Source organism: Pristiophorus japonicus, chromosome 7 (assembly GCF_044704955.1).
Source record: "Pristiophorus japonicus isolate sPriJap1 chromosome 7, sPriJap1.hap1, whole genome shotgun sequence".
NCBI classification, from domain to species: Eukaryota; Metazoa; Chordata; class Chondrichthyes; family Pristiophoridae; genus Pristiophorus; species Pristiophorus japonicus.
In genome coordinates, this window is record NC_091983.1 from 91,286,088 (window position 1) to 91,311,729 (window position 25,642).

Here is a 25,642-nt window from a genome sequence, read left to right on the forward strand (position 1 = left end):
GAAAGCCTGCTCAAATCCATTCCTGGAATGATCGTATTCCAGGAATGATCGTATTCCAGGATGATATCCTCAACACGGGTCGGGACACCGAGGAACACCTCCACAACCTGGAAGAGGTGCTATGCCGACTGGACCGGGTAGGCCTGCGACTCAAAAAGCCTAAATGTGTGTTTTTGGCTCCCGAAGTCGAGTTTCTGGGCAGAAGGGTTGCTGCAGACGGGATTCGGCCCACCGAATCCAAAACAGAGGCGATTCGATGAGCGGCCAGGCCCTGCAACACATCGGAGTTGCATTCATTTCTGGGACTCTTGAACTATTTCGGGAACTTTCTGCCGAACTTAAGCACATTGTTGGAGCCGCTACACGTGCTCCTGCATAAGGGTTGCGATTGGTTTTGCGGGGGACTGTCAAGAACGGGCTTTCAATCGGGCGCGTAACCTACTCTGTTCAAATAAGTTGTTGACTCTGTACAACCGCTGTAAGAAATTGGTTCTGACATGTGATGCATCGTCCTATGGGGTTGGATTCATGTTGCAGCAGGGCAATGCTGAGGGTCAACTACAACCTGTGGCTTATGCCTCCAGGTCGCTCTCTCAAGCAGAACGTGGATATGGGGATGGTTGAGAAGGAAGCACTCGCCTGTGTCTATGGGGTGAAAAAGATGCACCAGTACCTTTTTGGCAGAAGGTTCGAATTAGAAACGGACCACAAGCCGTTAACATCCCTGTTGTCAGACAGCAAGGCTGTCAATGCCAATGCGTCAGCTCGCATACAGCGATGGGCTCTCACGCTGGCTGCGTATGACTACACCATCCGGCACCGGGCCGGCACTGAAAATTGCGCTGACGCGCTCAGCAGGCTTCCGCTGGCCACCACTGAGGGGGCAGCGGAGCAAAGCGCTGAGATGGTCATGGCAGTTGATGCCTTTGACAGTGCAGGCTCCCCCATCACAGCCCGCCAGATCAAAATCTGGACCAACAGAGATCCTCTCCTATCTTTGATTAAGAAATGTGTCCTGACTGGGGATTGGGCGCCTGCACACAGAGCATGCCCTGAGGAGGTCAGACCATTTCACAGGCGGATGGATGAGCTCTCCATCCAAGCTGACTGCCTACTATGGGGCAGCCGGGTAATCATGCTCCAGAGGGGCAGGGAAGCATTCATCAGGGAACTTCACAGCGAGCACCCAGGCACTGTGCTGATGAAGGCCATTGCCCGGTCACACGTTTGGTGGCCGGGAATTGATTCAGACCTGGAACACTGTGTTCGCAGGTGCACGACGTGTGCTCAGCTGGGAAATGCCCCCAGGGAGGCCCCGCTCAGTCCGTGGCCCTGGTCACACATTCACGTCGACTATGCGGGCCCGTGCATGGAGAAAATGTTTCTCATCGTGGTTGATGCGTACTCGAAATGGATCGAGTGCATCATTTTGAATTCGTGCACGTCATCCACCTCTGTGGAAAGTCTACGTGTGGTCATTGCAACCCACGGCTTGCTGGACATCTTTGTTCGCGATAATGGCCCATGTTTCACTAGCTGCGAATTCCGGGAGTTCATGTCGGGTAATGGCATTAAACATGTCAAGACAGCACTGTTCAAGCCAGACTCCAATGGCCAGGCGGAACGTGCGGTCTAAATCATAAAACAAGGCATGCTCAGGATTCAAGGTCCCTCTCTTCAATGCCGCCTATCGCGCCTCCTGCTGGCCTATAGGTCCCGACCGCACTCACTCACAGGGGTCCCGCCCGCGGAGCTCCTTATGAAACGTACACTCAAAACTCGGCTGTCTCTCATTCATCCTGTCTTGTCCGACATTGTTGAAGGCAAGAGCCAGTCCCAAAATGAGTACCATGACCGTAATTCAAGGGGGAGATGTATAGAAATTGGTGACCCCGTATTCGTTCTCAATCACGCTTTGGGGCCCAAATGGCTTGAAGGTACTGTAATAGACAAAGAGGGGAATAGGGTCATCGTGGTTAAACTTAACAATGGGCAAATATGCCGCAAGCATCTGGACCAGGTAAAAAAAAGGTTCAGCATGGACTCTGAGGAACCTGAGGAAGATCATGAGATGGTATTCACACTACCACGAGCGAACGGGCAACAAGAACATTCAGCAGCATGCACAGTCCCTGCGGTCAGCCCGGACAGGCCGGAATCACCACAGGGGACAGACACACAGGCCAAGGCTCAACAGCCAGAGCCCCAACTGCGGCGCTCCACGAGGGAGCGCAGACCACCTGAAAGACTTAACCTGTGATCACGTTGGGGGGGGGAGGTGATGTCATGTATGTAACCTTCATGTGACAACACTGCAATACTATATATACTTGAGAAATGCACGCATTGACCACAGGGGGTGAATTTGTGGGAGACACTCCTCACCTGGTCATCCAAGTATATAAAGGGAGGTCCCACACTGGGTCATCACTTCTTGGTCCTGTGAATAAAGGTGCAGGTCACAGAGTGACCTTGTCCATAGAATGTGCCTCGTCTGGATTTGTGGTATTGTGTAAGGGCTTTACAAGAACCTTGGGGAAGGAGAGAGAGAGAAGAGAGCTTTGCAGGGGAAGGGGGAGAGAGAGAGAGAGAGAGCCTTGGGGCGGCGGGAGGTGGGGGGGCGCGGAGAGAGAGAGAGAGAGAGAGAGAGAGAGAGAGAGAGGGAGAGTGCCTTGGGGAAGCGGGGGGAGAGAGAGCCTTGGCAGGGTACAGAGAGGAGAGAGAAGCTTTGGGGGGGGAGAAAGAGAGAGAGAAATCCTGTGGGGGGGGGGGGCGGCAAGAGAGAGGGAGAGAGAGCCTGAAAGGGGGTGGGGAAGGGAGAGAGACAGAGAATGCCTTGGAGGAGGGGGGAAAGAGAGAGAGAGAGAGCCTTGAAAGGGTGGTGGGGGGTGGGGGGGGAGGTGGAGGGAGAGAGAGAGAGAGAGAGAGAGAGAGAGAGAGAGAGAGAGAGAGAGAGAGAGAGAGAGTGCCTTGGCGGAGGGGGTGGGGGAAAGAGAGAGCCTTGGGGAGGGAGAGAGAAAGAGTCGAGGGGAGGGTGGTGGGGGGGAGAGACACGGGGAGGGGAGACACGGTGGGGGGGGGGGGCGGAGAGAGATGGGGGGGGGGGTACCAGTGGGGAGAGAGGGAACTCAGGGAAGACGGATCATGAACTTCCAACACCCTTTACACCCACACCCGATTTCTCGGAAAGCTCAGTACATGTGTTACAAGGGATATTGTTGGAATGGATGAAATCCAGAAGTCACAACACTGTCACTATTCACTTCATACCCAATAAACCTGTTAACAATCCGCACACAATGCCCATCTTTGGCGGGAGTGGTAAATACATGCACTTGCACTGGGGGTAAGGGACTTAGGCTGGGTGAGGGATGTGTCATCTCTGACATCTGAAGTCAAAATAGATCATGTTACAATGTGAAAAGTTAGGCTGGGTGGTTCCATTTACACATCCCAGAGAAACTTCAGGGTGTGGCTTATCCTCCAAGGCGACCAATCAGCAATAGGTCATGTGATAATGGAGAGCCAATCAGGGAAATGGCTTCTATTCAGTTAGTGCAAATAGTTGCATCCTCAACTTATTGACAGGCTCGCTGCCTGGAAGTCAGCCTGATTGACAGGCTTGGTCAGGTGGGGAGCACTCCGGAGGAGGCTACAGGACCAGGGAGGTCTGATCCCAAACCTTGAGTTTGGGGAGGTCCGATCCCAAGGAGGATATGATTCCTGATCCGGAGGGTGGGGTGGGCGATTCCAGAGATGTTGCCTGACCTGCTGAGATTTTCAGCATTTTTTGTTTTTATTCGATATAAAACCCTTGTAACACCACAGATGGTGTTACTGTGAGCAATTTTGGGCTCCATACAATAGGAAGGATGTTTCGGCAACTGAAAAGCTACACCACAGGTTGACTCGGATGCTGCCTGGGATGAGGATATACAAATATGAAGAAATACTTGGAAAAATTTGAGCTGTTTTCGTTAGAATAAAGGAATTATGGGTGTGATTTGATTGAGGTGTTTAAAATGATGAAGAGATGGGATAGGGTAGATAGAAACAAAGGACTGGATTTTCCATTTGTTGCTGCCTCTGCTTTTGCCCCGGATGGGTGGCAATGAGCGCTTCTGGGCGGGCGCCCAGCTTCCAGTGCTCTGCCGGGGTTTTCGGGGCTGGTTTCGTTGGGGCATGGAGCATCACCACCCGGAAGAGGCAAGCCGGTGTGCAACGGCACCCTGGTTGCAACACCGGGTCGAATTGTGGCTCCAGCCCGATCTGTAGCTCTCCGTAGAGCCCCCTGCTGGGACCGCCTGTGCAAATGAGCGATCCGACCTGTAATGGCTTCAGTGAGGTAAGTAACGTCCACCTCAGGTAAGTGTGATTGTATTTTTTTTTGCGATTTATGGGCCCCAAGTTTCCACATGATTTGTTCCTGATTTTTAGGAGCAACTGGTGTAGAACGGAGTATCTTAGAAATCGGAATTCTCGTCATTTAGTTTGCTCCAGTTCTAGTCAGTTAGGACAGTTTCACTTTGGAACAGAATTTTTTTTTCAAAAGGGGGCGAGTCCGGCCACTTACGTCTGATTTCAAAGTTTCGTGAGTGAAAACTTACTCCAAACTAACTTAGAATGGAGTAAGTGAAGATTTTTGTACGCTGGAAAAAACCTTGTCTACACTTTAGAAAATCAGGCGTAGGTTACAAATCAGAATGGGGGGGGGGGGGGTGTTTAAAGAGAAGTTTACAAACATTAAACACTTCAGTTTTACAAATAAAGAGCCATCATCAATAATAAATGATAAATACATCAATAAATCAACCAATAAATCAATCAAAAAAAATTAATAAGAAATAATTTTTAAAAAAATCAATAAATAAAACATTTTCTACTTACCGTCTGCAGCACCGGGAGCTCTCCAACAGCGTGCTGGGATGCCCCCCCCCCCCCCAGTGTGTCTTTGTCAGTGTCTCTATCTCTCTGTCTGTGTCTCTCATTATCTGTCTGTCAGTGTCTGTGTTTCTGACAGCGAGGGGAGGGGGAGGAGGGGGTGGAGGGAGAGAGGGGGGGAGCAGAGGGAGGGAAGGGGGAGAAGGGGGAGGGATGGGGGAGAAGGGAGAGATGGGGGAGGGGGGAGAAGGGGGAGGGGGGTAGAAGGGGGAGGGGGAGGAGAAGGGGGAGGGGGGAGAAAGGGTAGAAGGGGGAGAAAGGAGATGGGGGGAAAATGAGATGTGGGAGGGGAAAGGAGATGTGGGGGGGAAAGGAGATGTGGGGGGGAAAGGAGATGTGGGGGGGAAAGGAGATGGGGCGGGGAAAGGAGATGGGGCGGGAAAAGGAGATGGGGGGGAAAGGAGATGGGGGGGGGAGGGAAGGAGAAGGGGGAGGGAGGCTGAATGGGCCGGGCCCGAGACTTCGGGCAGGGCCCGTCCCCAGCACCAGATTTACAGGTAGGTGACGTTGGGTCGGGTCGCGGGGAGCACGGGTCGGGGGAGTCGGGGGGAGGGAGGGAGAGGGAGGTCAGGTCGGATCCAGTCCGGGGGGGGGGGGAAGCGGGAGTCGGGTCGGGTCCGGAGGCGGGAGCGGGAGTCGGATCCGGTCTGGGGGTGGGGGGAGGGGAAGCGGGAGTCGGGTCGGGTCCGGAGGCGGGGGGGGCGGAGGGAGCGGGAGTCGAGTCGGGTCGGGTCCGGAAGCCGGGGGGCGGGGGCGGGGGGAAGCGGGAGTCAGTGTCGGGTCCAGTCTGGAGGCGGGGGAAGCGGGAGTCGAGTCGGGTCGGGAGGAAGCAGGAGCTGGCCGTGGGAGGAGCCTTATTCACGCAGCCCCAGTGAGGCCATTTGGCCAGGGCTAGGGGCTGCATGCTTCAGCCCCTCCCCACAGTTTCGGGCGCCTGGAGCTACTGCACTTGCGCGCCCACTGTAGCGCGCATGTGCAGAGGTCCCGGCACTGTTTTCAGCGCAGGGACCTGGCTCCGCCCCCTACAGCTTGTGCTGCGCTGCGCCGAGGGCCAGAAGACCTGCAGGAAGGTGGAGAATCTGGAGGTTTTTTTGAGGCGCACTTTGTGGCGCGAAAAATGGGCGTCCAGGTCGGGACTGCGCCGTTCTAGGCGCGGCTCGAAACTTGGGCCCATGTTGTGGTGGCGTGAGTTATTGAGAATGTTTTTGGTGTTTTTTTCCAGGTTTTTTTCTTTTTTCTCGCAGACCGGCTGTTTAGCTCGGAATTTTCCGCATGCTCAGCCGGCCTAGCGCCCTAAGAGAGGTGTGCAACACCTCCGTTTGGGGCGGTGCTCAATTTCAGCCCCAAGAGCTTTAGAACAGACAGCAGGAGAAATCTCTTTACATAAAGGGTTGTGAGGCTGTACAATTCATAGTTGAGTTAGTAATTGAAGTAGAGACCATATCAACATTTAAGAATTGGTTAGATTGGTGCTTGAAGGAATGGGGGATAAGGGGTTGCAGGAACAGGGTGGGAAAATGGGATTAGGACTACTGCTCATGTGAAGGATAAACACCAACATCGACTGGTTTGGCCGAAGACCCAGCTCCATATTGTAATTTCTGTATAATTCTAGGTAACACAAATATGAGGAATTATTTTTCTACTTTGCACTTCTGGCAAGCAGGCTTGCCTGCTGTTGGCGCATACTGGAACATTGGGAGCATGTTGTGCCTGAATCGAACATGTGCTCCCAGGATGAATGGTTCCCTCAGGAGTGTGAAGTTTGAAAAATTATCCCCAAGGTCTCAAAGCTGAAGTTACAATTAAGGTTAAGGATAGCCTCTACTCTGTTGGAAGTTTGGAATTTGCTTTCCTTTCCTACTGCAACTTATTCAGAATGTTTTTTTTAACTTAAAGAGGACATGTTCTGCGACCGCGTTATTTTCATGAACCACATCACACTTACTTTTCAGCAGGGACCAGCGGCAGGAATTTCCACTGATCCTCCTCACAGTCAAAACACAGCCGGTTCATGATCTTGTTTTTCTCTTCAGGTGGAATAAAATTTTCAATAATCAGGTACCTGAATAAGACAAAGGCGTGCGATGAGCTGAAGGATGTTCTGAATTTTCCCCCTTACGTTGTACAGCATCAAACCTTGGGACAATTTTTATTGCATTAATCATGGGGTGCAATTGATGCAGATGATAAAGTACTGATTACAGAGACAAAGGGTAAATTACAAATCATTTCAACAAATACGTCAGCAAAACTTGCAATATGGATCAAAAATAAATGCGAAGAAGAAAAAGGTAAACCACAAAGAAAGAGGATTCCCAAAATCTGACCTTTGAGTGAATAAAATGGACACAGAGCAAGTCAATGCAATTGTTTACTTCAACAGTTTAATAACATCAGATGACTGAAGCAACTTTGGGCTGGATTTTCAGTTCTGCTCATTTCGGTGCGGTAATGGAGGCGGGGCGGTAAAGTTTGCGCCCGGGAACAGTTTGTGCCTTAGTCAGCAAAATTCATCAGCTAGGCCCTGAGTGTGGGGCGGAGTGCTAAGGGAGGTGTTACACATCTCTTTTAGGGCGTTAGGCCGGCTGAGCAAGTGAAAATTCCAAGCTAAACAGCCGGCCTCTGAGCGCTCCGAGAGTCTGGGGGGGGCGCGGGGGGAACCTGAAAATAAAACACCAAAAATATTCCCAATAAATAACTCATGCCACCACAACATAACTCGCAAAAAAAATAAAATTAAAAACAATGACACTTACCTGAGGTGGACATTACTTAGCTCACTGCGGCCGTTACAGCTTGGACCGTCAGCTTTCACAGGCGGTCCCAGCACTTGCTCTACGGATTGGGCTGCAGACAAAAATCAAGTCAGTGTTGCAACCAGGGGCCTCTTCTGGGTAATGCTCTGTGCCGCATTGAAACCGACACCAAATGTCCCGGCTGGAAGCTGACTGCCCGCCTGGAAGTGCTTACCGCCGCCATTGCCGGCCCTCTGGGGCACTAACAGGGGCAGCAGAAGACCGAAAATCCAGCCCAAAGAAGTTAAACAGAGAATAACAATTGTAAGAGAAACATTTAACAGCATGGAAGTGTTTCTGTGCAGTCATAAAATTAAGCTGGTGATCAGAAGTCAAATGCTTAAGTGTTCTATGTGCTCAACAGCATGATACAGATGTGAAAACTAGACCTTGAATCCTGAAGTAAGAAGACTTGAGGCATTTGAATTATGATGCTACAGACACAGATTGAAAATTAGTTGGGACAAGAAGAATGAGAAGATCCTTGAGCTAGAAGAAAAGAAAGAAATATGACATACTGTGGGGCACATCATTCAGGAGTCACAAGAAAAGTTGTTTGAGTTGTTAATATCTGGAAAAGTGGAAGTAATAGGTCAAGAGGCAGGAAACAAAAATACAGTGGCTTGTTCACAAAATAAATACTGATCAGTACGGCCATTCAGCATTTTTGTTCATCCATTCAGGCAGACCTCAAGGTCCCCAATGCACCACCCGACTGTTTCTAAAATAATTCCAGTTTTTTTGCCCCATTATTCTACTTGGAAATCCATTACATGTTTTAATAACGTTTTATGTCAGAGAGCTTCCTGACATAAGTCCTAAATTTGCCTTTTACCAATCTGACCTCGTGTATCTTTGTTCTACTCTTCCAATTTAGTTTGAAGTAAATGTCTGGCTTTATCTTTTCATGCCATTTGTTACCTTATCTCTCTCTATAAGATCAACTCTCAGATGTTTATTTTAAAAGTTGAAAGGTTCAAATTTCACCAGTCTTTCCTCATGCCACTGACATGAGGGATCAGGTTTCTGGCTCTTTTCTGTACTGCCTCCAAATTTTGAAAATCTCCCTTGTGTCCTGGTGACCAGAATTGGACACTTTACTCAAGGTATGCCTGAGCAGAGCACTCCACTTAGAGCATGACTTCTTCTGAGCTGTACTCCATTCTTCTGGCAGTGCACTTCAGCATTCGATTTGCTTTGTTGCTCGCTGCTCTGTCCTGGTTGAACATGTCAAGCGTTGAATCTACTTGGACCCCTGAATCTCTTTTGCTATTTCAACACATTCATGAAGTACACATTGCTCATTTTCTTTTTGCCTACGTGCAGTACTTTATGCTTGTCTGTATAAATTTCATGTCATTTTCCACCCAATTACATATTTTGTCTGATTCATTTTGTATTTTCCAAGTTGCCTCTTCAGAATCTGCCGTTCCTAGTTGGGTTCATCTATAAACTTGACCGATCTGCATTGAATTTCTGAATTCCAGTTACTGATGTAAATTAGAAAAGTTGTGGTCCCAATACTGATCCCTGAGGCAATCCACTCAGCACCTCTCCACTTTCTGACAGATTCCTCTAACTAGTATTAACAGCTTTACACCTGCAGACAATTTCTTATCCTTTTCCAAGGTGTTGTCACTGCACTGAGCTTAACCAGTAGCCTTTTCTGTGTAATTGTGTCAAATGTTTTTTCAACATCTGGGTACACTACATCGAAGGGCTTACCTCAATCCACCTGGGACGATACTTTCTCAAAATAATCAAGTCGGTGAGTCAGGTAAGATCTTTGCTTTCTGAATTCATGTTGACTATTGTTTATTAGGTTATTATTGTACAGATAATCCTCAAGTTTATGCCTAATATTCAGTTCCATTATTTTACGTGATAGTGTTATAAGATTAATAGATCTCGAGTTGCCTGCATCTGTTTTGCTACTCTTTGCAAATGGGAACCATGTTCAGTTTCAACAAACTGATACCTCTCCCAGTGTCCAACTAATGACCGTCAATGCCTCTCAAATCTTCTCCCCTGTCTCTCTTGTGCCTCTGGGATTATGTATCATCAATCCCTGTGATTTATTTGTTTTTGAACCTTATTAGCCTGTCTATGACTTCCATTTAATTTAATGAAAGTTATTGTAGCATAAATTCAACATTGTTTGCCCATTCTCTGGGTATAAAATGGGCGCAATGAGGACAAATTTAGCAGCTCCACATTTCATACTAGAATTGGGCTGTTGATGCCTCTCATCCTGAACATGTTGATTATAATATAATTTTCTTGCACTTAGTTATACAAGGAGCTCAGAAGTGGAGCCGAGAACGAAAACCACATATTACTCTGTCCAGAATGTAATATTCTAGTGGAAATAGCAAGCACAGTGGAAATGGCTCTTACTTCACTGAGCTGTAATTTATGGCTTCAAATACAAGTGTAAGCTGACACTTGAAACTGCGAATCATAAGTATAATGGGTTTACCAAGTTCTTCACAGAGGTCCGAAGTAGAATCGTTTGTAGAAAGCACCATCATTTCACAATAACTTGGAGGGAATTTATGTTTTTATGAACAAAAAGCTTATTGCAGCAATGACTTGAGAAGGCAGCAGGATCAGTGCAACTTTTAACTGCCCACCTGCCTGGTTTTTGCCAGGTGGGTAGAGTTAAAACCAGCTCTGTGGTTCATAATTGTGGGTGATTTAAATGTGTGATTTTGTTGTTGTAACAAATTAATGAGCATTAACTACTTCTACTTAACAAGTGAGGTTAGAGAGGGCTGAGTCTGTAGGCAGAATTCATATTGTTATTAGCGCTGATTAGCACTATTCGCACTGCCGATGATTATTCTTGCTATTGAGGGAATGCAGCGAAGGTTCACCAGACTGATTCCCGGGATGGTGGGACTGACCTATCAAGAAAGACTGGATCAACTGGGCTTGTATTCACTGGAGTTCAGAAGAATGAGAGGGGACCTCATAGAAACGTTTAAAATTCTGACGGGTTTAGACAGGTTAGATGCAGGAAGAATGTTCCCAATGTTGGGGAAGTCCAGAACCAGGGATCACAGTCTAAGAATAAGGGGTAAGCCATTTAGGACCGAGATGAGGAGAAACTTCTTCACCCAGAGAGTGGTGAACCTGTGGAATTCTCTACCACAGAAAGTTGTTGAGGCCAATTCACTAAATATATTCAAAAGGGAGTTAGATGAAGTCCTTACTACTAGGGGGATCAAGGGGTATGGCGAGAAAGCGGGAAGGGGGTACTGAGGTTGCATGTTCAGCCATGAACTCATTGAATGGTGATGCAGGCTAGAAGGGCCGAATGGCCTACTCCTGCACCTATTTTCTATGTTTCTCTGTTTCTATGATTAGCACTGATGATAGCCAGATATTTCAGTGGCCTTTAATGCCAAGACACAAAAGTGGTTTCCTATTCACTGGATTGAATGCACTGTTGTATAGTGTTTGTATTTCCATGTGCAAATAATGATTTGGATGATTTTTCTGCGACTAACACCCAGTACAACACAGAACTACCTGCACACATGATGGATGTGTCCTGGGCCATTTCCCCAGTTTGTAGTAAAATGCAAGACCTGGTCCCAAATGATGCTCCGTGCCTGAAGTGATGATAGAATACACTTTAGTTTTGCTTTCATGTGTTGGCATTACAATGGTGGCACAAGGAGTTTATGAATGCACAACTGAATGATTCCTTTCATACCAAAAATTGAGTGCTACTACTTTAATCCCAGAGCTGCCCTGTCAGGACTGTGTCCTTCTTTCTCCTCTTTCACTACAGTAATAACCTCAGGAGTGGCATAGACATGTCACTGTGCCACCAATTCAATTACCTTAATCAAACTGTTGGCGCTAAGCCCATATGATAGCGAATTTTTCAATGAAAGAAATGCCATCAGTGATAACTGTCCCAATACACTGGCTTTTATTACTATCCTTGCACCAGGGACAAAACAACACTTGAGAACTAGAATTCTTACATGAATTCAATTTTTTATAGTCAATTTTGGAGGATCTTATTTACAACATGAAATTCCAATAACTTTAAATTAATTATTTTAGGCACTTGTTACATTACAACAGATTACAAAAAAGAAACCAGATTAACATATCTTTGTACTTTTTGAGGAGTGAAGGGTGTCAACAGCAACATAAAAACAAATTACTGTATTATAGTCTTGAAGGGGGGAATTTTAACAGGCAGATTTGGGTCGGGTGGAATGTTAAAATGTTAAAGATCTGAATCCCGACCCCAACCCGCATCCAACCTGCCTACTTTTGGTTTTAACAGAGGCAGGATGGGGGTGGTGGGGGCGGAAAACCAACTCGCTTGCAAGAAGCTGAGCCATACAAACCAGGGAGGTCCCAGGTTTGATCTCCAGTTGAATTCACTGATCTCAGTTTGAGTGGTGGGAGTGGTGCTACAATTGTGCTCAGTGTCCTGGGGTGGAAAGGAGAGGAGCAAAAAGATGGTAAACTTGGAAGTCTTTCCTTTTAAACATACAAGCTGATGCTGAGTGAAATCTGAATGAGTTATCACTTACCTGTATGGATAATTTGGGGCCAAGTAGGTGTATATCACCAAATAACATGAATAGCTCTCAGTTGATTTTTACTAGAATGGTTCCAGGGATGAGGGACTTCAGTTACATGGATAGACTGGAGAAGCTGGGGTGTTCTCCTTAGAGCACAGAAGGCTAAAAGGAGATTTGATAGAGGTGTTTAAAATCATGAAGGGTTCAGTTACAGTAAATTAGAATAAACTGTTTCCAACGGCTGAAGGGTTGATAACGAAAGGACACAGATTTAAGGTGATTGGCAAAAGAACCAGAGGAGACATGAAGGAAACTTTTTTTATACAGCGAGTGGTTAGGATTTGGAATGCACTGCCTGAAAGGGTGGTGAATACTGAATACAGAAAACAGTAGCCTCTAAAGGAGTATAGGCAAACGACCCTGAATTCGGGTCTTTAACTCTGAAAAATGTCCAGGGCACTATCGGAGATGCTAATGGGGCTATAAAATAGGGCAATTTCACCGCCAAAGTCTCCAAAGATATTGGGCCCGAATTTGATGAAAGCCTCTGCCTGCCCAAGTGTCACCCAAAGGAACGCCGATGGCCGCCGAGGTCCCCGACGGTTCTTTGGGCGGGGTTTTCATCACCCAGGGCCCTCGAAGGTCGACGGGCGTCAAATCTGCGACATACACATACTACGCTGGGTGGCAGCCGGTGGGAGCTCTCATTTTCAGCGGCAAAGGCGCTTGCCGCTCAAGTGCCGCCGAGGATGGAGTTGGGCCCACGTAGGATCGAAGAACTAAAAATAAAAAGCATCAAAAACAAAAAAAAACATCGGACGACCTTCAGGGGACCCCATCCAAGTAAGTACCCGGAAAGAAATAATTTAATTAAACTTTACTAACCTTTTTTACAGCATCTTCACACTTACCGTTGAGGACAGAGCTGTCTGCACTGAGCGATCCACCGCCATCCTGCCGCCGACTTCCATCTGCATGAATATGGTTTCTTGGCGGGCAGGAGTGTACTTACGCGCATCAGCCGTCCGCTGATGTCGGCGGGCACTTCCCGGCGGCTCTCCCCTCACGCCCGCTCCAGGCCACGATGAAAGTGGCACTGGGCAGTTCGACCAGAGGAACGTCGACGGCAGTGGGTGGCAGTTGGCGACAGTGGGTGGTAAGGCCATCAATTTCGGCCCCAATTGTAACTTACTTGAGTTTAAGCTCTCGTGTCAATTCATTCTGTGTATGCTCCAGGTCCTGTCGCTCCCTCACATGTTCATCCTGCAGATCTCGTATCTCAACCTTCACAGCCTGAAGTTTAGCAAAGAGCTGCAATAGGACAATGAGAATGGGAGGAGATGGGATTCATTTTTCACCAGTACTAATTACTTACAGCATGTGACATTCTGTATTTTAAAAAGCAAAACATTACAATTGGTATCGTGAAAACTGTATTGCAATGTACAATACGAGATGATACATCAAATTTTAATCTTTTTACACAGCACAAGGTGTACAATTATAGATCTTATTAGTAATAATGCTTAGTTTTTACTGTAAACTTCAATATTTTTTTCCCTACAGTCACGAAAGGCAGAATTTTCTGGGAGGTCAGTGGGCGCGATTGGGACGGAAAATGTGTTTTATTTTTGACAGTGGGACAGGACCCCGATGTCAGCCTGCCATCACCATGTGCCTTTCCCAAATGTTGGGTCTGTCAGCGCTGAGCAGACCCGATATGCAGTGGAGGGGGGACAATTAAGATCATTATGACCTTGTTAACAGAGGATTAAGAACTATTTTCAGCTCAACTTCAGAGTTTACCAGGTCGCCCACGGTGTCCAGGCTGCTTGGGGATCACATCAGGTAAGCAGGGCCGGAGTTGAATGGCCATGGAATCATCTCATTACTTGACAGCTGGAAATGTGCTGTAAAAGCTCCCATCTCACAGCTGTTTACTTTCCAAGTTCAGAAGCTGTTGCTTATTGCATTTGTAAGACAGATTGAGTTTTATGCAGGTTGTAAGTGTTTGGAGCAAACTCTCTATCCAGTGTCACCTCAATGGAACAACCTCTCTCACCATGGACAGATTGCCTGTCATCTCAATTTCACCTGCCATATATTATATCAGAATAGGTGCGGTTTATACTGTTTCACCTTGGTCCTCAGAATCCCACCACGATCTGCCCCAACACCAGCAGCACCAGGCACACCAGCAACACCAACATCAACACCAACTGTCTCCGCAGTGAACTGATGCTGCACAGTACAAACGGCACCTCTGTGCACTACTTGTCAATGTTTGCTGCACCTCAATGCTGTGGAACACTGACAGCACAAATGTTAAAATGAATTTGCGCATTGTCACTTTCAGGAAACCGGCTGATGACGCATCATCAAATGACGTCATCAGACCTGTTTGTTTCAATTGGCCGCAAAATGCGCTGGGCGGGCATAGCAAGCCCAATCAGAGAAAAATAATTTTGGACAGCGGACTTGAACCAGCAGCGAGGCTGAGAACCGCCATCGAGGTTGCCCATCATTGACCCACCGATGTTGATAAAATTCAGCCCAAAGCATTTAACTGTTGACACATTTATAAAAACTGTAAAGTCCTGTCCCCTCAGTACAGATTCACACGAGGCATGTAGTGAAGTCAAGGTCACTCCGGACCTGCACCTTTATTTCACAGCTCTGGAATGCTGCACTTGTCTGAGACCTGTCCTTCTATACCTGTCTCTTGCAAGTGCACCCCTGGTGGTAAGGTATGCTGGTGGTTACAGGTCATATCTTATTACAGTCATGTATAGCATGTTAGGATAAAGTTATATATATAATAATGTAAGATACATGACATCACCCTCCCCCAAGGTCTTATTGTCTTTGTAGGTTCAGTCTCTCAGGTGGTCTACGCTCTCGCGTGGAGCGTCTGAGTTGTGGTTCAGTTGTTTGCCTTGGTGTCTGTTTTTCTTTGGGTGTGGTTGCTGGTATCTTGCCTGGGCTGTCTGTTTCGATTGGTGTGATTGTTGTTGACTCGCCTGGGCTGTCTGTTGGGATTGCCCTTTCCTCAGGTTGTTCCCTCTGTCTGTCCACCAGGTGTGGTGCGAGTTCCACATTGTAGTCGCCTCTGGTTCTGCAGTGTTGTTGGTAACTCTGCTTTTGACTTGGTCTACATGCCTCCGGCAGGTTTTGCCATTGTCCATTTGTACTACCAGCAGCCTGTTTCCTTCCTTGCCCGTTACTGTCCCTGCAAGCCATTTGGGACCCCTGCCATAGTTTAGTACAAACACTTTGTCCCCTATCTCATTCCATCTCCCCCTCGAATTTCTGTCGTGGTACTCAGTCAGCTTACGGCGCTTTGCCTCAACGATTTCGTGCATGTGTGGGAGGATTAATGAGAGCCTTGTTTTTAAAGTCCTTTTCATCAACAGTTGCGCGGGGGTGATCCCAGTCAATGAGTGCGGACGAGATCTGTATGCCAGCAGCAGTCGCGACAGGCGACCCTGCAGCGTGGGACCTTGGATTTTAAGCATGCCTTGTTTAATGATTTGCACTGCTCTCTCCGCCTGGCCGTTGGAGGCCGGCTTGAACGGTGCCGTCTTGACGTGATTTATGCCGTGGTCAATTATAAAGTCTTGGAATTCTGCACTGGTGAAGCATGGACCATTGTCACTGACCAATATGTCAGGGATTCTGTGCGTTGCAAACATGGCTGCGAGGTTGTGCTCGAGTTTAAAATGGTGCATTCGATCCACTTTGAAAATGCATCTACAACTACGAGGAACATTTTGCCCATGAATGGGCCCGCATAGTCTATGTACACCCGCGACCACGGTTTGGTAGGCCAGGGGCTCAGTGGAGCCTCCCTGGGGGCATTGCTGAGTTGGGCACAAATGGTGACAAATGGTATATATATATAATATATATATATATATATACACATATACATATATACTGTGACTAGCTCCTAGATAATGATCAAGATACTCATATTTAAAGCTGAGTACTAAAAAGGCTCAAGTGTCTTTTTTCCCCTCACTCAGTTTGAGGAGCACTGTTTCAGTCACTGCAATGGTATTATGCTAACTTTTACACTTTTTCTCTTTGGTCTTCTCAGCTTTTCCATTGCAGCTGAGAGGATGGATGATGTGTGTTATGTATGGAAACTTGGATTTACCTTGTACAGCCACCAGAAGGCTCATCCCCTGGAGCCCCAAGGGATCCCATAATCCCTTGGGAGCACAGGTACTTAAGGAGGCCTCACAGACTGGAGAGGCACTCTGGAGACCTGCAATAAAAGACTAAGGTCACACTTTACTTTGAGCTCACAGTATCCAGTCAGACTCTTTCTTCATACATAACAATGTGTACTCACTCACATCCCCACCAGTGCCATCCTGAGCCTCACTTGTGTTTGCAGGAGTGCGGCATGGGGAAAACCTCCGGTGACTGATTTGTTAATTTACTCCCTTTTCAGCAGTTTTTCATCTGCAGTGCAGCTAAAAATAGGATCTCAGCAGATTGGCAGACCAGTACTTTGTCATAGATCTTGATGCTACAGTGTACCAAAGCACCATTTCACCATGATAATCTTCTCTAATTTCTATTAATCAGTACATTGCTTGCTTTTTTCATTTTGCAATAGCCAGCAGTTGGGGCTGAACTTGCCCCTCCCGATAAGGCCTCTGGCCGCCACGGAATGGCTGCTGACTCTCTGTGGAGGGGCCGCCATTTTAGAATTTGTCCTACTTCAGGAGCTGAGCGGTGTCCGAGACCGCTCCGCCCGTTTCCCGTCATTGTGTGCATGTGTCAATCCCTTACTGTCTGGCAGGGACCCCCTGGCGAAACTGCCCCTTATCTGAAATTGCCCACGGGAGAGGCCCCGCCACTGGCCGGTGCCCGGCAGCTTTTGCTGCCTGTGCACTCTGTGAAATGGCGGCACAGCCACCCTTAAACGGGAGGGGGCATGGCCGCAGCCGCCATGTTTTTTTTTATCAGCCGACTGTCAGGTCAGCCCAACAATTATGCCCCCAGGTTCAGTCAGGCTTCCACTTGGGGTGCCAGGCCACTGGCCCGGCCAAAACCCTCTCTGGTGGCCCAGTGGACTTAATTAAAATATCTGCAGAGTTTGCAGCGGCTCTCCCCTTAACTGAAGGGGAGGGACGTTGAGACGCGGGGATACGGTGATGTCATCAGCACGGCACTGATGACTGACAGCTAAGGACACTCTGTCCTACCCCCACTGCCGCTCCGCTAGTGACAGCCACTATGCTGCACTCCCACTTCCGCCCCCATGATGATCCACTTCCACCCCGCATCCATTGCGGCGGCCAGAACATTTCAAAAAGGGTAGGTGCACCCCACTTCTGGCGGAGGGCAATTTCGACCCCGACATGTTTTAATACATGCCGACTAGGCTGTAGACAAATGATATTCCACCCATGTTGGACACAGCAGCAGCTGTTGCTTGGCTGGACTCCTGCTGTTTTGCATAAGTGAAAGAATGCCAGTGTGTGTCATTCTCTGCTGAAATATGTTCATTCTAAAGCTGTATGGATCCTGGTTAAAGCTCAGCCACACTCTCAGCAGATACAGCTCCAGTACTTGCTACTTTTTTTTCTTTGCTTCTCTTGCTCTCTAGTAAATAATTGTGAGGTCCAAAGGAAGTTCAAAGGGTATATTGTTAAGATGATGGAATGGGCAAAAAAAGATGTAATTAAATGTCAGGTGGCACGTTTTTGTAAAAAAAACAAAATACTAATTATACTTTTGAATGGGGAAGACTGAGTGATGTGGAAAAGCAGAAGGAGTTGAGGGTTCAGTTCACAAAACATTAAAAACTACACCTCAAGTAGATAAGGTCATAAAAATCGAATGGAATATTAGGTTTTATAGGGCTAGAACCTCAATTTATTTGCATGCTTAACGCCCACTTAACGCCCATTTTACAGCTGAAAATGACGTGTAACGCACATATGTCGCCCATTTCGGCACAAAATGGAAACTGACGGGCTTTTTAGGAAACTTATCGCCGAACGTTACTTTCCCCATGTGCTTCACGCCGGGCAAAAATATTACCGCCCACTTTTTTTGGGCAGAATCAGCAGAATGGGCGAAATCAATGCCCATAATATTCGCCAGCATTACTTTCCGCATGGAATTAACACCGAGATTCAATATTAACTCCTGCCCACTGTTTTTTGTCGTAAAGAGCATACTTACCCAAACTAGCGGCCATGGAGATCGCCCATCTTCAATTTCACCACCTCGCACACATATCGTCCACTATTGTGCTCGCTCAAAAAAAACCCACAAAAAGTGAAATGCCAGTGGTGTGGTTGGAATTTTTTAAATCCCACTCTTACGTGAGGAGCTGATATCTGAAAGATTTGCCTGAAAGATCACTGATGTGAGTGACAACGTTGACACACTGCTGTGTGTGTGCAGCTCAGAATCAATGGTGCCCATCACCTTGGTGCCAGTTAAAGTTTACGTTGATTGATGTTAAGTTGTATTTAATCCTTTCATGGTAAGGAATCACCAGTGTCTAACGATCCAGCTATCTGAGACAATGCGCAACAAGGTTATGTTCAGTAACAAAAATTTTATCCCAACATTGGTCTGAAATCATAAGTATCACAGCCAATAACACCCAACCCCTGCCCACACCCCACTTTTTCCACCATTGACATAAATCACATGTTCAACATGTCTACCAACACAGAATACAAAGGCAAAGCAGGAGCGTGGTCCCCAGCCCCCATACATTGCAACAAATTACATACACCCAGATAGAGATATAACACAGTCATCACCTGCGCACATGCACCTCACTTTCCAACCCCCCTCTCCTTCTTCCCACCTCTACCCCTTCCCCTCCTCGCTCCACGGCGCCTGGCCGAGGAGCTCCTCAGGCGGTGCCTCACTGGGGGGGATGAAGGCAGATGCGGTTGTTGCAAGGGTATGGGAGCGGGGGGTGCCGAGGGGGCAACATTCTTTGAAGCAGTAACAGGATCTTGGTCCTTGCTCTCATCTGTCATTCGCAGTGGTGGTACGGAACCTAGGGGTGGAGTGCTGCACTCGGGGACCACTGGGAGGCCTGTGGCAGCAGTGTTCCTGGCTATCGCATCCAGGGCCTCAGCCATCTGCGGAATGTACTCGGTCATGGTGGCCAGGTGTCGGGATATGCCCCCCAATGCTTCGATGAGCTGGTCACCAATGTCTACATTCCTCCTGGACAACTGTACCATCTCTCCGCTGTCATGTCGCGCTCGTGGAACAGACCTGCTGCGTCCACGAGGCCTCCGCAGTGTCGGCGCCGTCCTGGGGACAAATAGGGTGCCCTGTGGAGAGGTGCTTGGGGCCGGTACCTCCAGAGTAGAGGCGGGAATGACAGGAGGACCACTAGATGGCCTTGGGGTGGAATGGCTTCTGGAGCGTGGCGATGCAGGTTCTTCGAAGTCCGTGCTCTCATCCGTGGAGAACAGGCCCAGTGGATTTACGGGCGAGAATCGGAGCTCCTCAGCACCATATGTAGGATCGTCCGGAGAGTCGGGCCCTGCGCCGCCCCCTTCTGGCCTCTGTGGTCTTGCCTGGAGCCGCGCTGCTGGTTGAGCTGCAAAACACAAATGAGGTTATTGAGAGGAGAAGGGGTGCTAGGGTCACAAGGTGAGTCCAGCGCTACACACAGCATCTGCACGACAAAAGCACCACCGCTCTCAAAATCATCACAGACATCACATTTCATGACCATCAACACATTGTGCGTGGCAATGATTTTCATTAGGCCACTTTTAGAAATCATCTATCATATATGATTGTTCGGATATGAGTGGGTGTGGCATCTATAGACTTTACATGACGCAATGGTGTAAGCTTTACTCACGTGGCATCACTTCAGGGTCTGCAGATGCGTCCATGGCTGCTTTCCCACGAGTGTGAGCACCCGCTCCTCCATCTCAGTGATGTCGCTGGGGACTGGTGGCCCCCCACCCATTCGCCTCTGCACGGACCTCATCGTCGATAACTTCTTCTGGTAAAAGGTGACAGGACGACATGGCATGAGATCATTGTGTGATATCATTGCTAGGTACTGTCACAGACACTGATACAACACATAACCGACAGATGTAATCATGATTATTATGATTATTATTATTCTTTACCTAAAGACGTACACCGTGACCGCAGGCTTTGAGTAAAACATTCCCGGTAAAAGTGCAAGACCTCACATCTGCTGATAGTCACTCATGATTGTTACAAATCAAATTATATAAATACATAAGTACATGTAAATAAATGTAATACTTACTCTTGCGGATTCCACAAGTTCGTTCCATCGTTTGCGGCATTGGTTGCCCTCACGAACCTCGTTGGTCGCCGATGAGACCACCTCTGCTATCTCGGTCCATATCTTCTGGTAGGCCTTTGGGGTGGGCTTCCCACGCCCTCCCTGTGTCAAATCACCCCAGCGTAACTCGACCTCCTGCAGGAGGGAGGTATTTGCCTCGTCCGAGAACCTCCTGGCACTTTTGCGGCCTCCAATGTGCTCCTCTCCCACCTCACTGCTCTCTCCAGCGTCAGTGTCCACAGCGTGCTGTGATGCCTCCTCCTCTCTCTTCATTATAGGTCAAATATATGGCTGGTGACAGCTAATTTTTGTTTGCCTACTTGTTGTGAAGCTCTAAAGTCTCCATCCTTCCTCCCAAAGCAGCCACACCACACCCACACACGCCTTCTGTCCCTCTGAGCTCCCTCTCTCTCTGTCTCCTCTTCTGCGCATGTCATGGTGACCCTTGACCTCCAGAATCGCAGGAATCGAGCGTTGCCATGCCGTTGCTAAGTACGGCCACACTTTACGGCAGAAGGTCAAAAAAATTCAACGCTACCGCCCATTTTATATCGCTCGCGGTAACGCCCATTTTCAAAAGTGGAGACTAGGTGGTTTGAGAATGGGCAAGAAGCCGGCGATCTGAAAACCCTTTTTTACTGCCTACGCCAGAAATAAGAGTGGAGGTTCTAGCCCATGGACACTTTAGTAAGACTACAGTTGGAATTCAGTTGTCAGCCTTGGCTCAATGGTAGAACTCCTGTCTCTTGAGTAGGGCTGATACTTCAGTATCTGAGGGAGTGCTGCATTGTCAGGGGTGCCGTCTTTCTGAATGAGATGTTAAACTGAGGCCCCATCTGCCCCTCAGGTGGACATAAAGGATTCCCATGTCAATATTCGAAGAAGTGCAGAGGAGTTCTTTCCGGTGTCCTGGCCAACATTTATCCCTTAACCAACATCATTAAACCAGAGTGCTTACTTGTCTCATTGCTATTTGTGGGATTTTGCTGTGCGCAAATTAGCTGCTGGTTCTCCCTGTATTATAACAGTGGCTACACTCCACTGAGTAATTCATTCATTGTGAAGCATTTTCAATGTCCTGAGGTCATGAAAGGTGCTTTATAAATGTATGTAATTTCTTTGCTGTGTGTAGTTATGGGCTCCACACTACAGGAATGAAATTGAGGCAATACAGAGACTACAGCACAGATTCATTAGGATACTGGCTGGTATGAGGAAATATTAAGAAAGACTTGAAAAATTAGGAGTGTTTCATTACAAGCAGGTAATTACAGGGTGATTTGACAGGTGTATTTAAAATTATGAAGGGATGGAACAGAGTGGATAGAAATAGATTGGCCCAGAAATCCCACTTTCTTCTTCCCGTGGGCGTTAGACTAAAAATAGGACAAAAGCTGCGCACTTACCTTTTGGTCGATGCTCGCCAGAGATCCCGGACTCGAGACCTCCTTTTCTTGAGCAACGGAGTGCGTTCACGATGGGACATCCGTAGGAGCCACGTGGGCCTGGACACCCAATCATGGTAAAGTATTTTCTCATTCATACTAATAGGAGTTTCGTAAGTCTGAAACTCCTATTACTATGAATGAGAAACACCCACAAACACCCAAATACTGCATAAAACATTTAAAAAACAACTCACATAAATATACTATAGAAATGAAAGTTGATAGAAATGTTTTTGAAAGAAAAAATATTTGCCGATTTTAAAAAAAGTTTCAATTATGGTTTAAAATAAAATTACCTGAGTGGGCAGGGTTTTTAACATAAATATGTATTTTAAAATTTTATTTTAATATGTTTTTATACTGGTAAAAGGAGGCTATGCGCCACCTTTTATCAGGCGCAAGAGTTTTAAGGACATTTGCAGGACAAGAGATGGGCAAATAGCCCAATCTCTGCCGTGGAAATATCCTCGCTCCTGAGATGCGTGTGATCTGTCAAGCCAGAAACTTGACAGATCGGAAAAGCCGGTTTTCAGCACACAGAAACATAGAAAATAGGTGCAGGAGTCGGCCATTCGACCCTTCGAGCCTGCACCACCATTAAATAAGATCATGGCTGATCATCACCTCAGTACCTCTTTCCTGCTTTCTCTCCATACCCCTTGATCCCTTTAGCCGTAAGGGCCATATCTAACTCCCTCTTGAATACATCCAACGAACTGGCATCAACAACTCTCTGCGGTTGGGAATTCCACAGGTTAACAACTCTCTGAGTGAAGAAATTTCTCTTCATCTCAGTCCTAAATGGCTTACCACTTATCCTTAGACTGTGTCCCCTGGTTCTGGACTTCCCCAACGTCGGGAACATTCTTCCTGCATCTAACCTGTTCAGTCCCGTCCGAATTTTTCTTCTAAATTCCAGTGAATACAGGCCCAGTCTATCCAGTCTCTCCTCATATGTCAGTCCTGCCATCCCGGGAATCAGTCTGGTGAACCTTCGCTGCACTCCCTCAATAGCAAGAACGTCCTTCCTCAGATTAGGAGACCAAAGCTGAACACAATATTCCAGGTGAGGCTTCACCAAGGCCCTGTACAACTGCAGTAAGACCTCCCTGCTCCGATACTCAAATCCCCTAGCTCTGAAGGCCAACATGCCATTTTCCTTCTTCACCACCTGCTGTACCTGCATGCCAACTTTCAATGACTGATGTACCATGACACCCAGGTCTCGTTGCATCCCCCCTTTTCCTAATCTGCCGCCATTCAGATAATATTCTGCATGCGCATTGCGCGCCGAAAACTGGCTTTTACGATACCTTCCTGGGTCCATAGAAATTCCATACGGACCCGGGGAGGCCGCGATTTCTGGGCCATTATTTCCAGTGATTGGCGAGTCACAATGAGAAGATGCAGATACAAGATTACATGTAAGAGATTAAGGACAGAAAGCAGGTGAAACTTTTTTTATACAGACGGTTGAGAGATTGTGGAATTCACCAGTGGAGTTAGTGACTGAAGCAGAGTACATATCAACATTTAAGAATAGGTTTTGAAGTGGAATCATTAATATTATGCAGGCAACAGGGTAAGATCATTCATTGTCCTATTAACAGGGCATCACCATCACCATGCCACGGATACGTTTATTGTCACTGCCAAATTTTCTCTTTAAGAGGTACATTTGAGCTGTGTGGTACCTCCTGCTTTGTCAGTCTCATCCCTTCCCATGATCTGATAGACACTTGTAGACTTCCCAACCCTGTTGATGATCTTATAGTTAGCCACTATGCTCTTTAAGAGATGTCTACTGTCTTCGAGTTTCATTAAATACAGCGAGTATGAAGAATATTGGGAAGATCGATTCACTCCTTGAACACTCCTACAGGGTCCTCTGTTGAAGTATGTTATTTATCCTAATATTTCATAAATCCCATCTCTAGGTTCATTAATTTTACACAACTGAATAATTATAAACAGGAACAATTTGTATTTACAATGGGAAAGCAAATTGAAAGAAGAGCAAAGATTATATGCAATTGGGTTCTCCTGTAGCAATCTGCAGCTCCATTGAATTTACCACCATTCTGGACTAATCAAAAGTGATGTAGGGGCTGGAAACTATAAAGGCCTGTGCAGGTTCCATTGGTTGCCCACCATAACTCCAGTGGGAGACCAGTAGAAACCCCAGCAATACAGTCGAGAGCCAGATATGTCGAGTTGACATTGTTTCAGGAGCTTCCTCAATGCCTTGTCTGCCACTTACAAGACAATGACATGCAAGGACAGGGCAGGGGGGAGGACTCCCTCTTCCGGAGTTCCCGCTCCTGGGCCCAGAAATTGGGCTACCTACCGCCACCCATTAGCGCTAGAATCCTAGTGAAAAATGGCGGCTGACGCTCTACTCTGGCACGGGGCTCAGCAGCCGCCATATTGATAAGGGCCTTAGCACTGCTGATAGCAGCGCTGGCTCTGGAGATGCAAATAGAGAAAGCGACGTAAACTTAACATCACGCTTTGCAAATTTCGACCTTAGCGCTGAGTTTAGTCCTGCGTCCTAAGCTCACTCTGTAAAGTGATCGTCCAGCAGACTGACAGAGACATCATCAGCACTTCTTAAAGGGATACACACATCTTTGAGTGTAATATCGCCAAGTTTGCAGATGACACTAAGCTGGGTGGCGGTGTGAGCTGTGAGGAGGATGCTAAAAGGCTGCAGGGTGAATTGGACAGGTTAGGTGAGTGGGCAAATGCATGGCAGATGCAGTATAATGTGGATAAATGTGAGGTTATCCACTTTGGGGCAAAAACATGAAGGCAAAATATTATCTGAATGGCGGCAGATTAGGAAAGGGGGATGCGCAACGAGACCTGGGTGTCATGGTTCATCAGTCATTGAAAGTTGGCATGCAGGTACAGCAGGCGGTGAAGGCGGCAAATTGTATGTTGCCCTTCATAGCTAGGGGATTTGAGTATAGGAGCAGGAAGGTCTTACTGCAGTTGTACAGGGCCTTGGTGAGGCCTCACCTGGAATATTGTGTCCAGTTTTGGTCTACTAATCTGAGGAAGGACGTTCTTGCTATTGAGGGAGTGCAGCGAAGGTTCACCAGATTGATTCCCAGGATGGCGGGACTGACATATGAGGAGAGACTGGATCAACTGGGCCTTTATACACTGGAGTTTAGAAGGATGAGAGGGGATCTCATAGAGACTTACAAGATTCTGATGGAACTGGACAGGTTAGATGCGGGAAGAATGTTCCCAATGATGGGGAAGTCCAGAACCAGGGGACACAGTCTTAGGATAAGGGGTTGGCCATTTAGGACTAAGATGAGGAGAAACTTCTTCACTCAGAGAGTTGTTAAGCTGTGGAATTCCCTACAGCAGCGAGTTGTTGATGCCAGTTCATTGGATATATTCAAGAGGGAGGTAGATATGGTCCTAGCGGCTAAAGGGATGAAGGGGTATGGAGAGAAAGCAGGAAACGGGTACTGATGGAATGATCAGCCATGATCTTATTGAATGGTGATGCAGGCTCGAAGGGCTGATTGGCCTACTCCTGCACCTATTTTATAT

General features: G+C 47.4%; 1 protein-coding gene across 3 annotated transcripts in view; it reads right to left on the reverse strand.

Annotated features, from left to right (window-relative positions):
- Positions 1-25,642, reverse strand: part of LOC139266807 (kinesin-like protein KIF3C) — a 286,002-nt gene that overhangs the window by 40,245 nt on the left and 220,115 nt on the right. For all 3 annotated transcript variants that reach the window (XM_070884408.1, XM_070884409.1, XM_070884407.1), the window contains exons 6-7: positions 13,485-13,603; positions 6,890-7,006 (exon numbers count right to left, since the gene is read on the reverse strand). In XM_070884408.1, the coding sequence (XP_070740509.1) occupies positions 6,890-7,006; positions 13,485-13,603 (236 nt within the window). The remainder of the gene's footprint in view (positions 1-6,889; positions 7,007-13,484; positions 13,604-25,642) is intronic.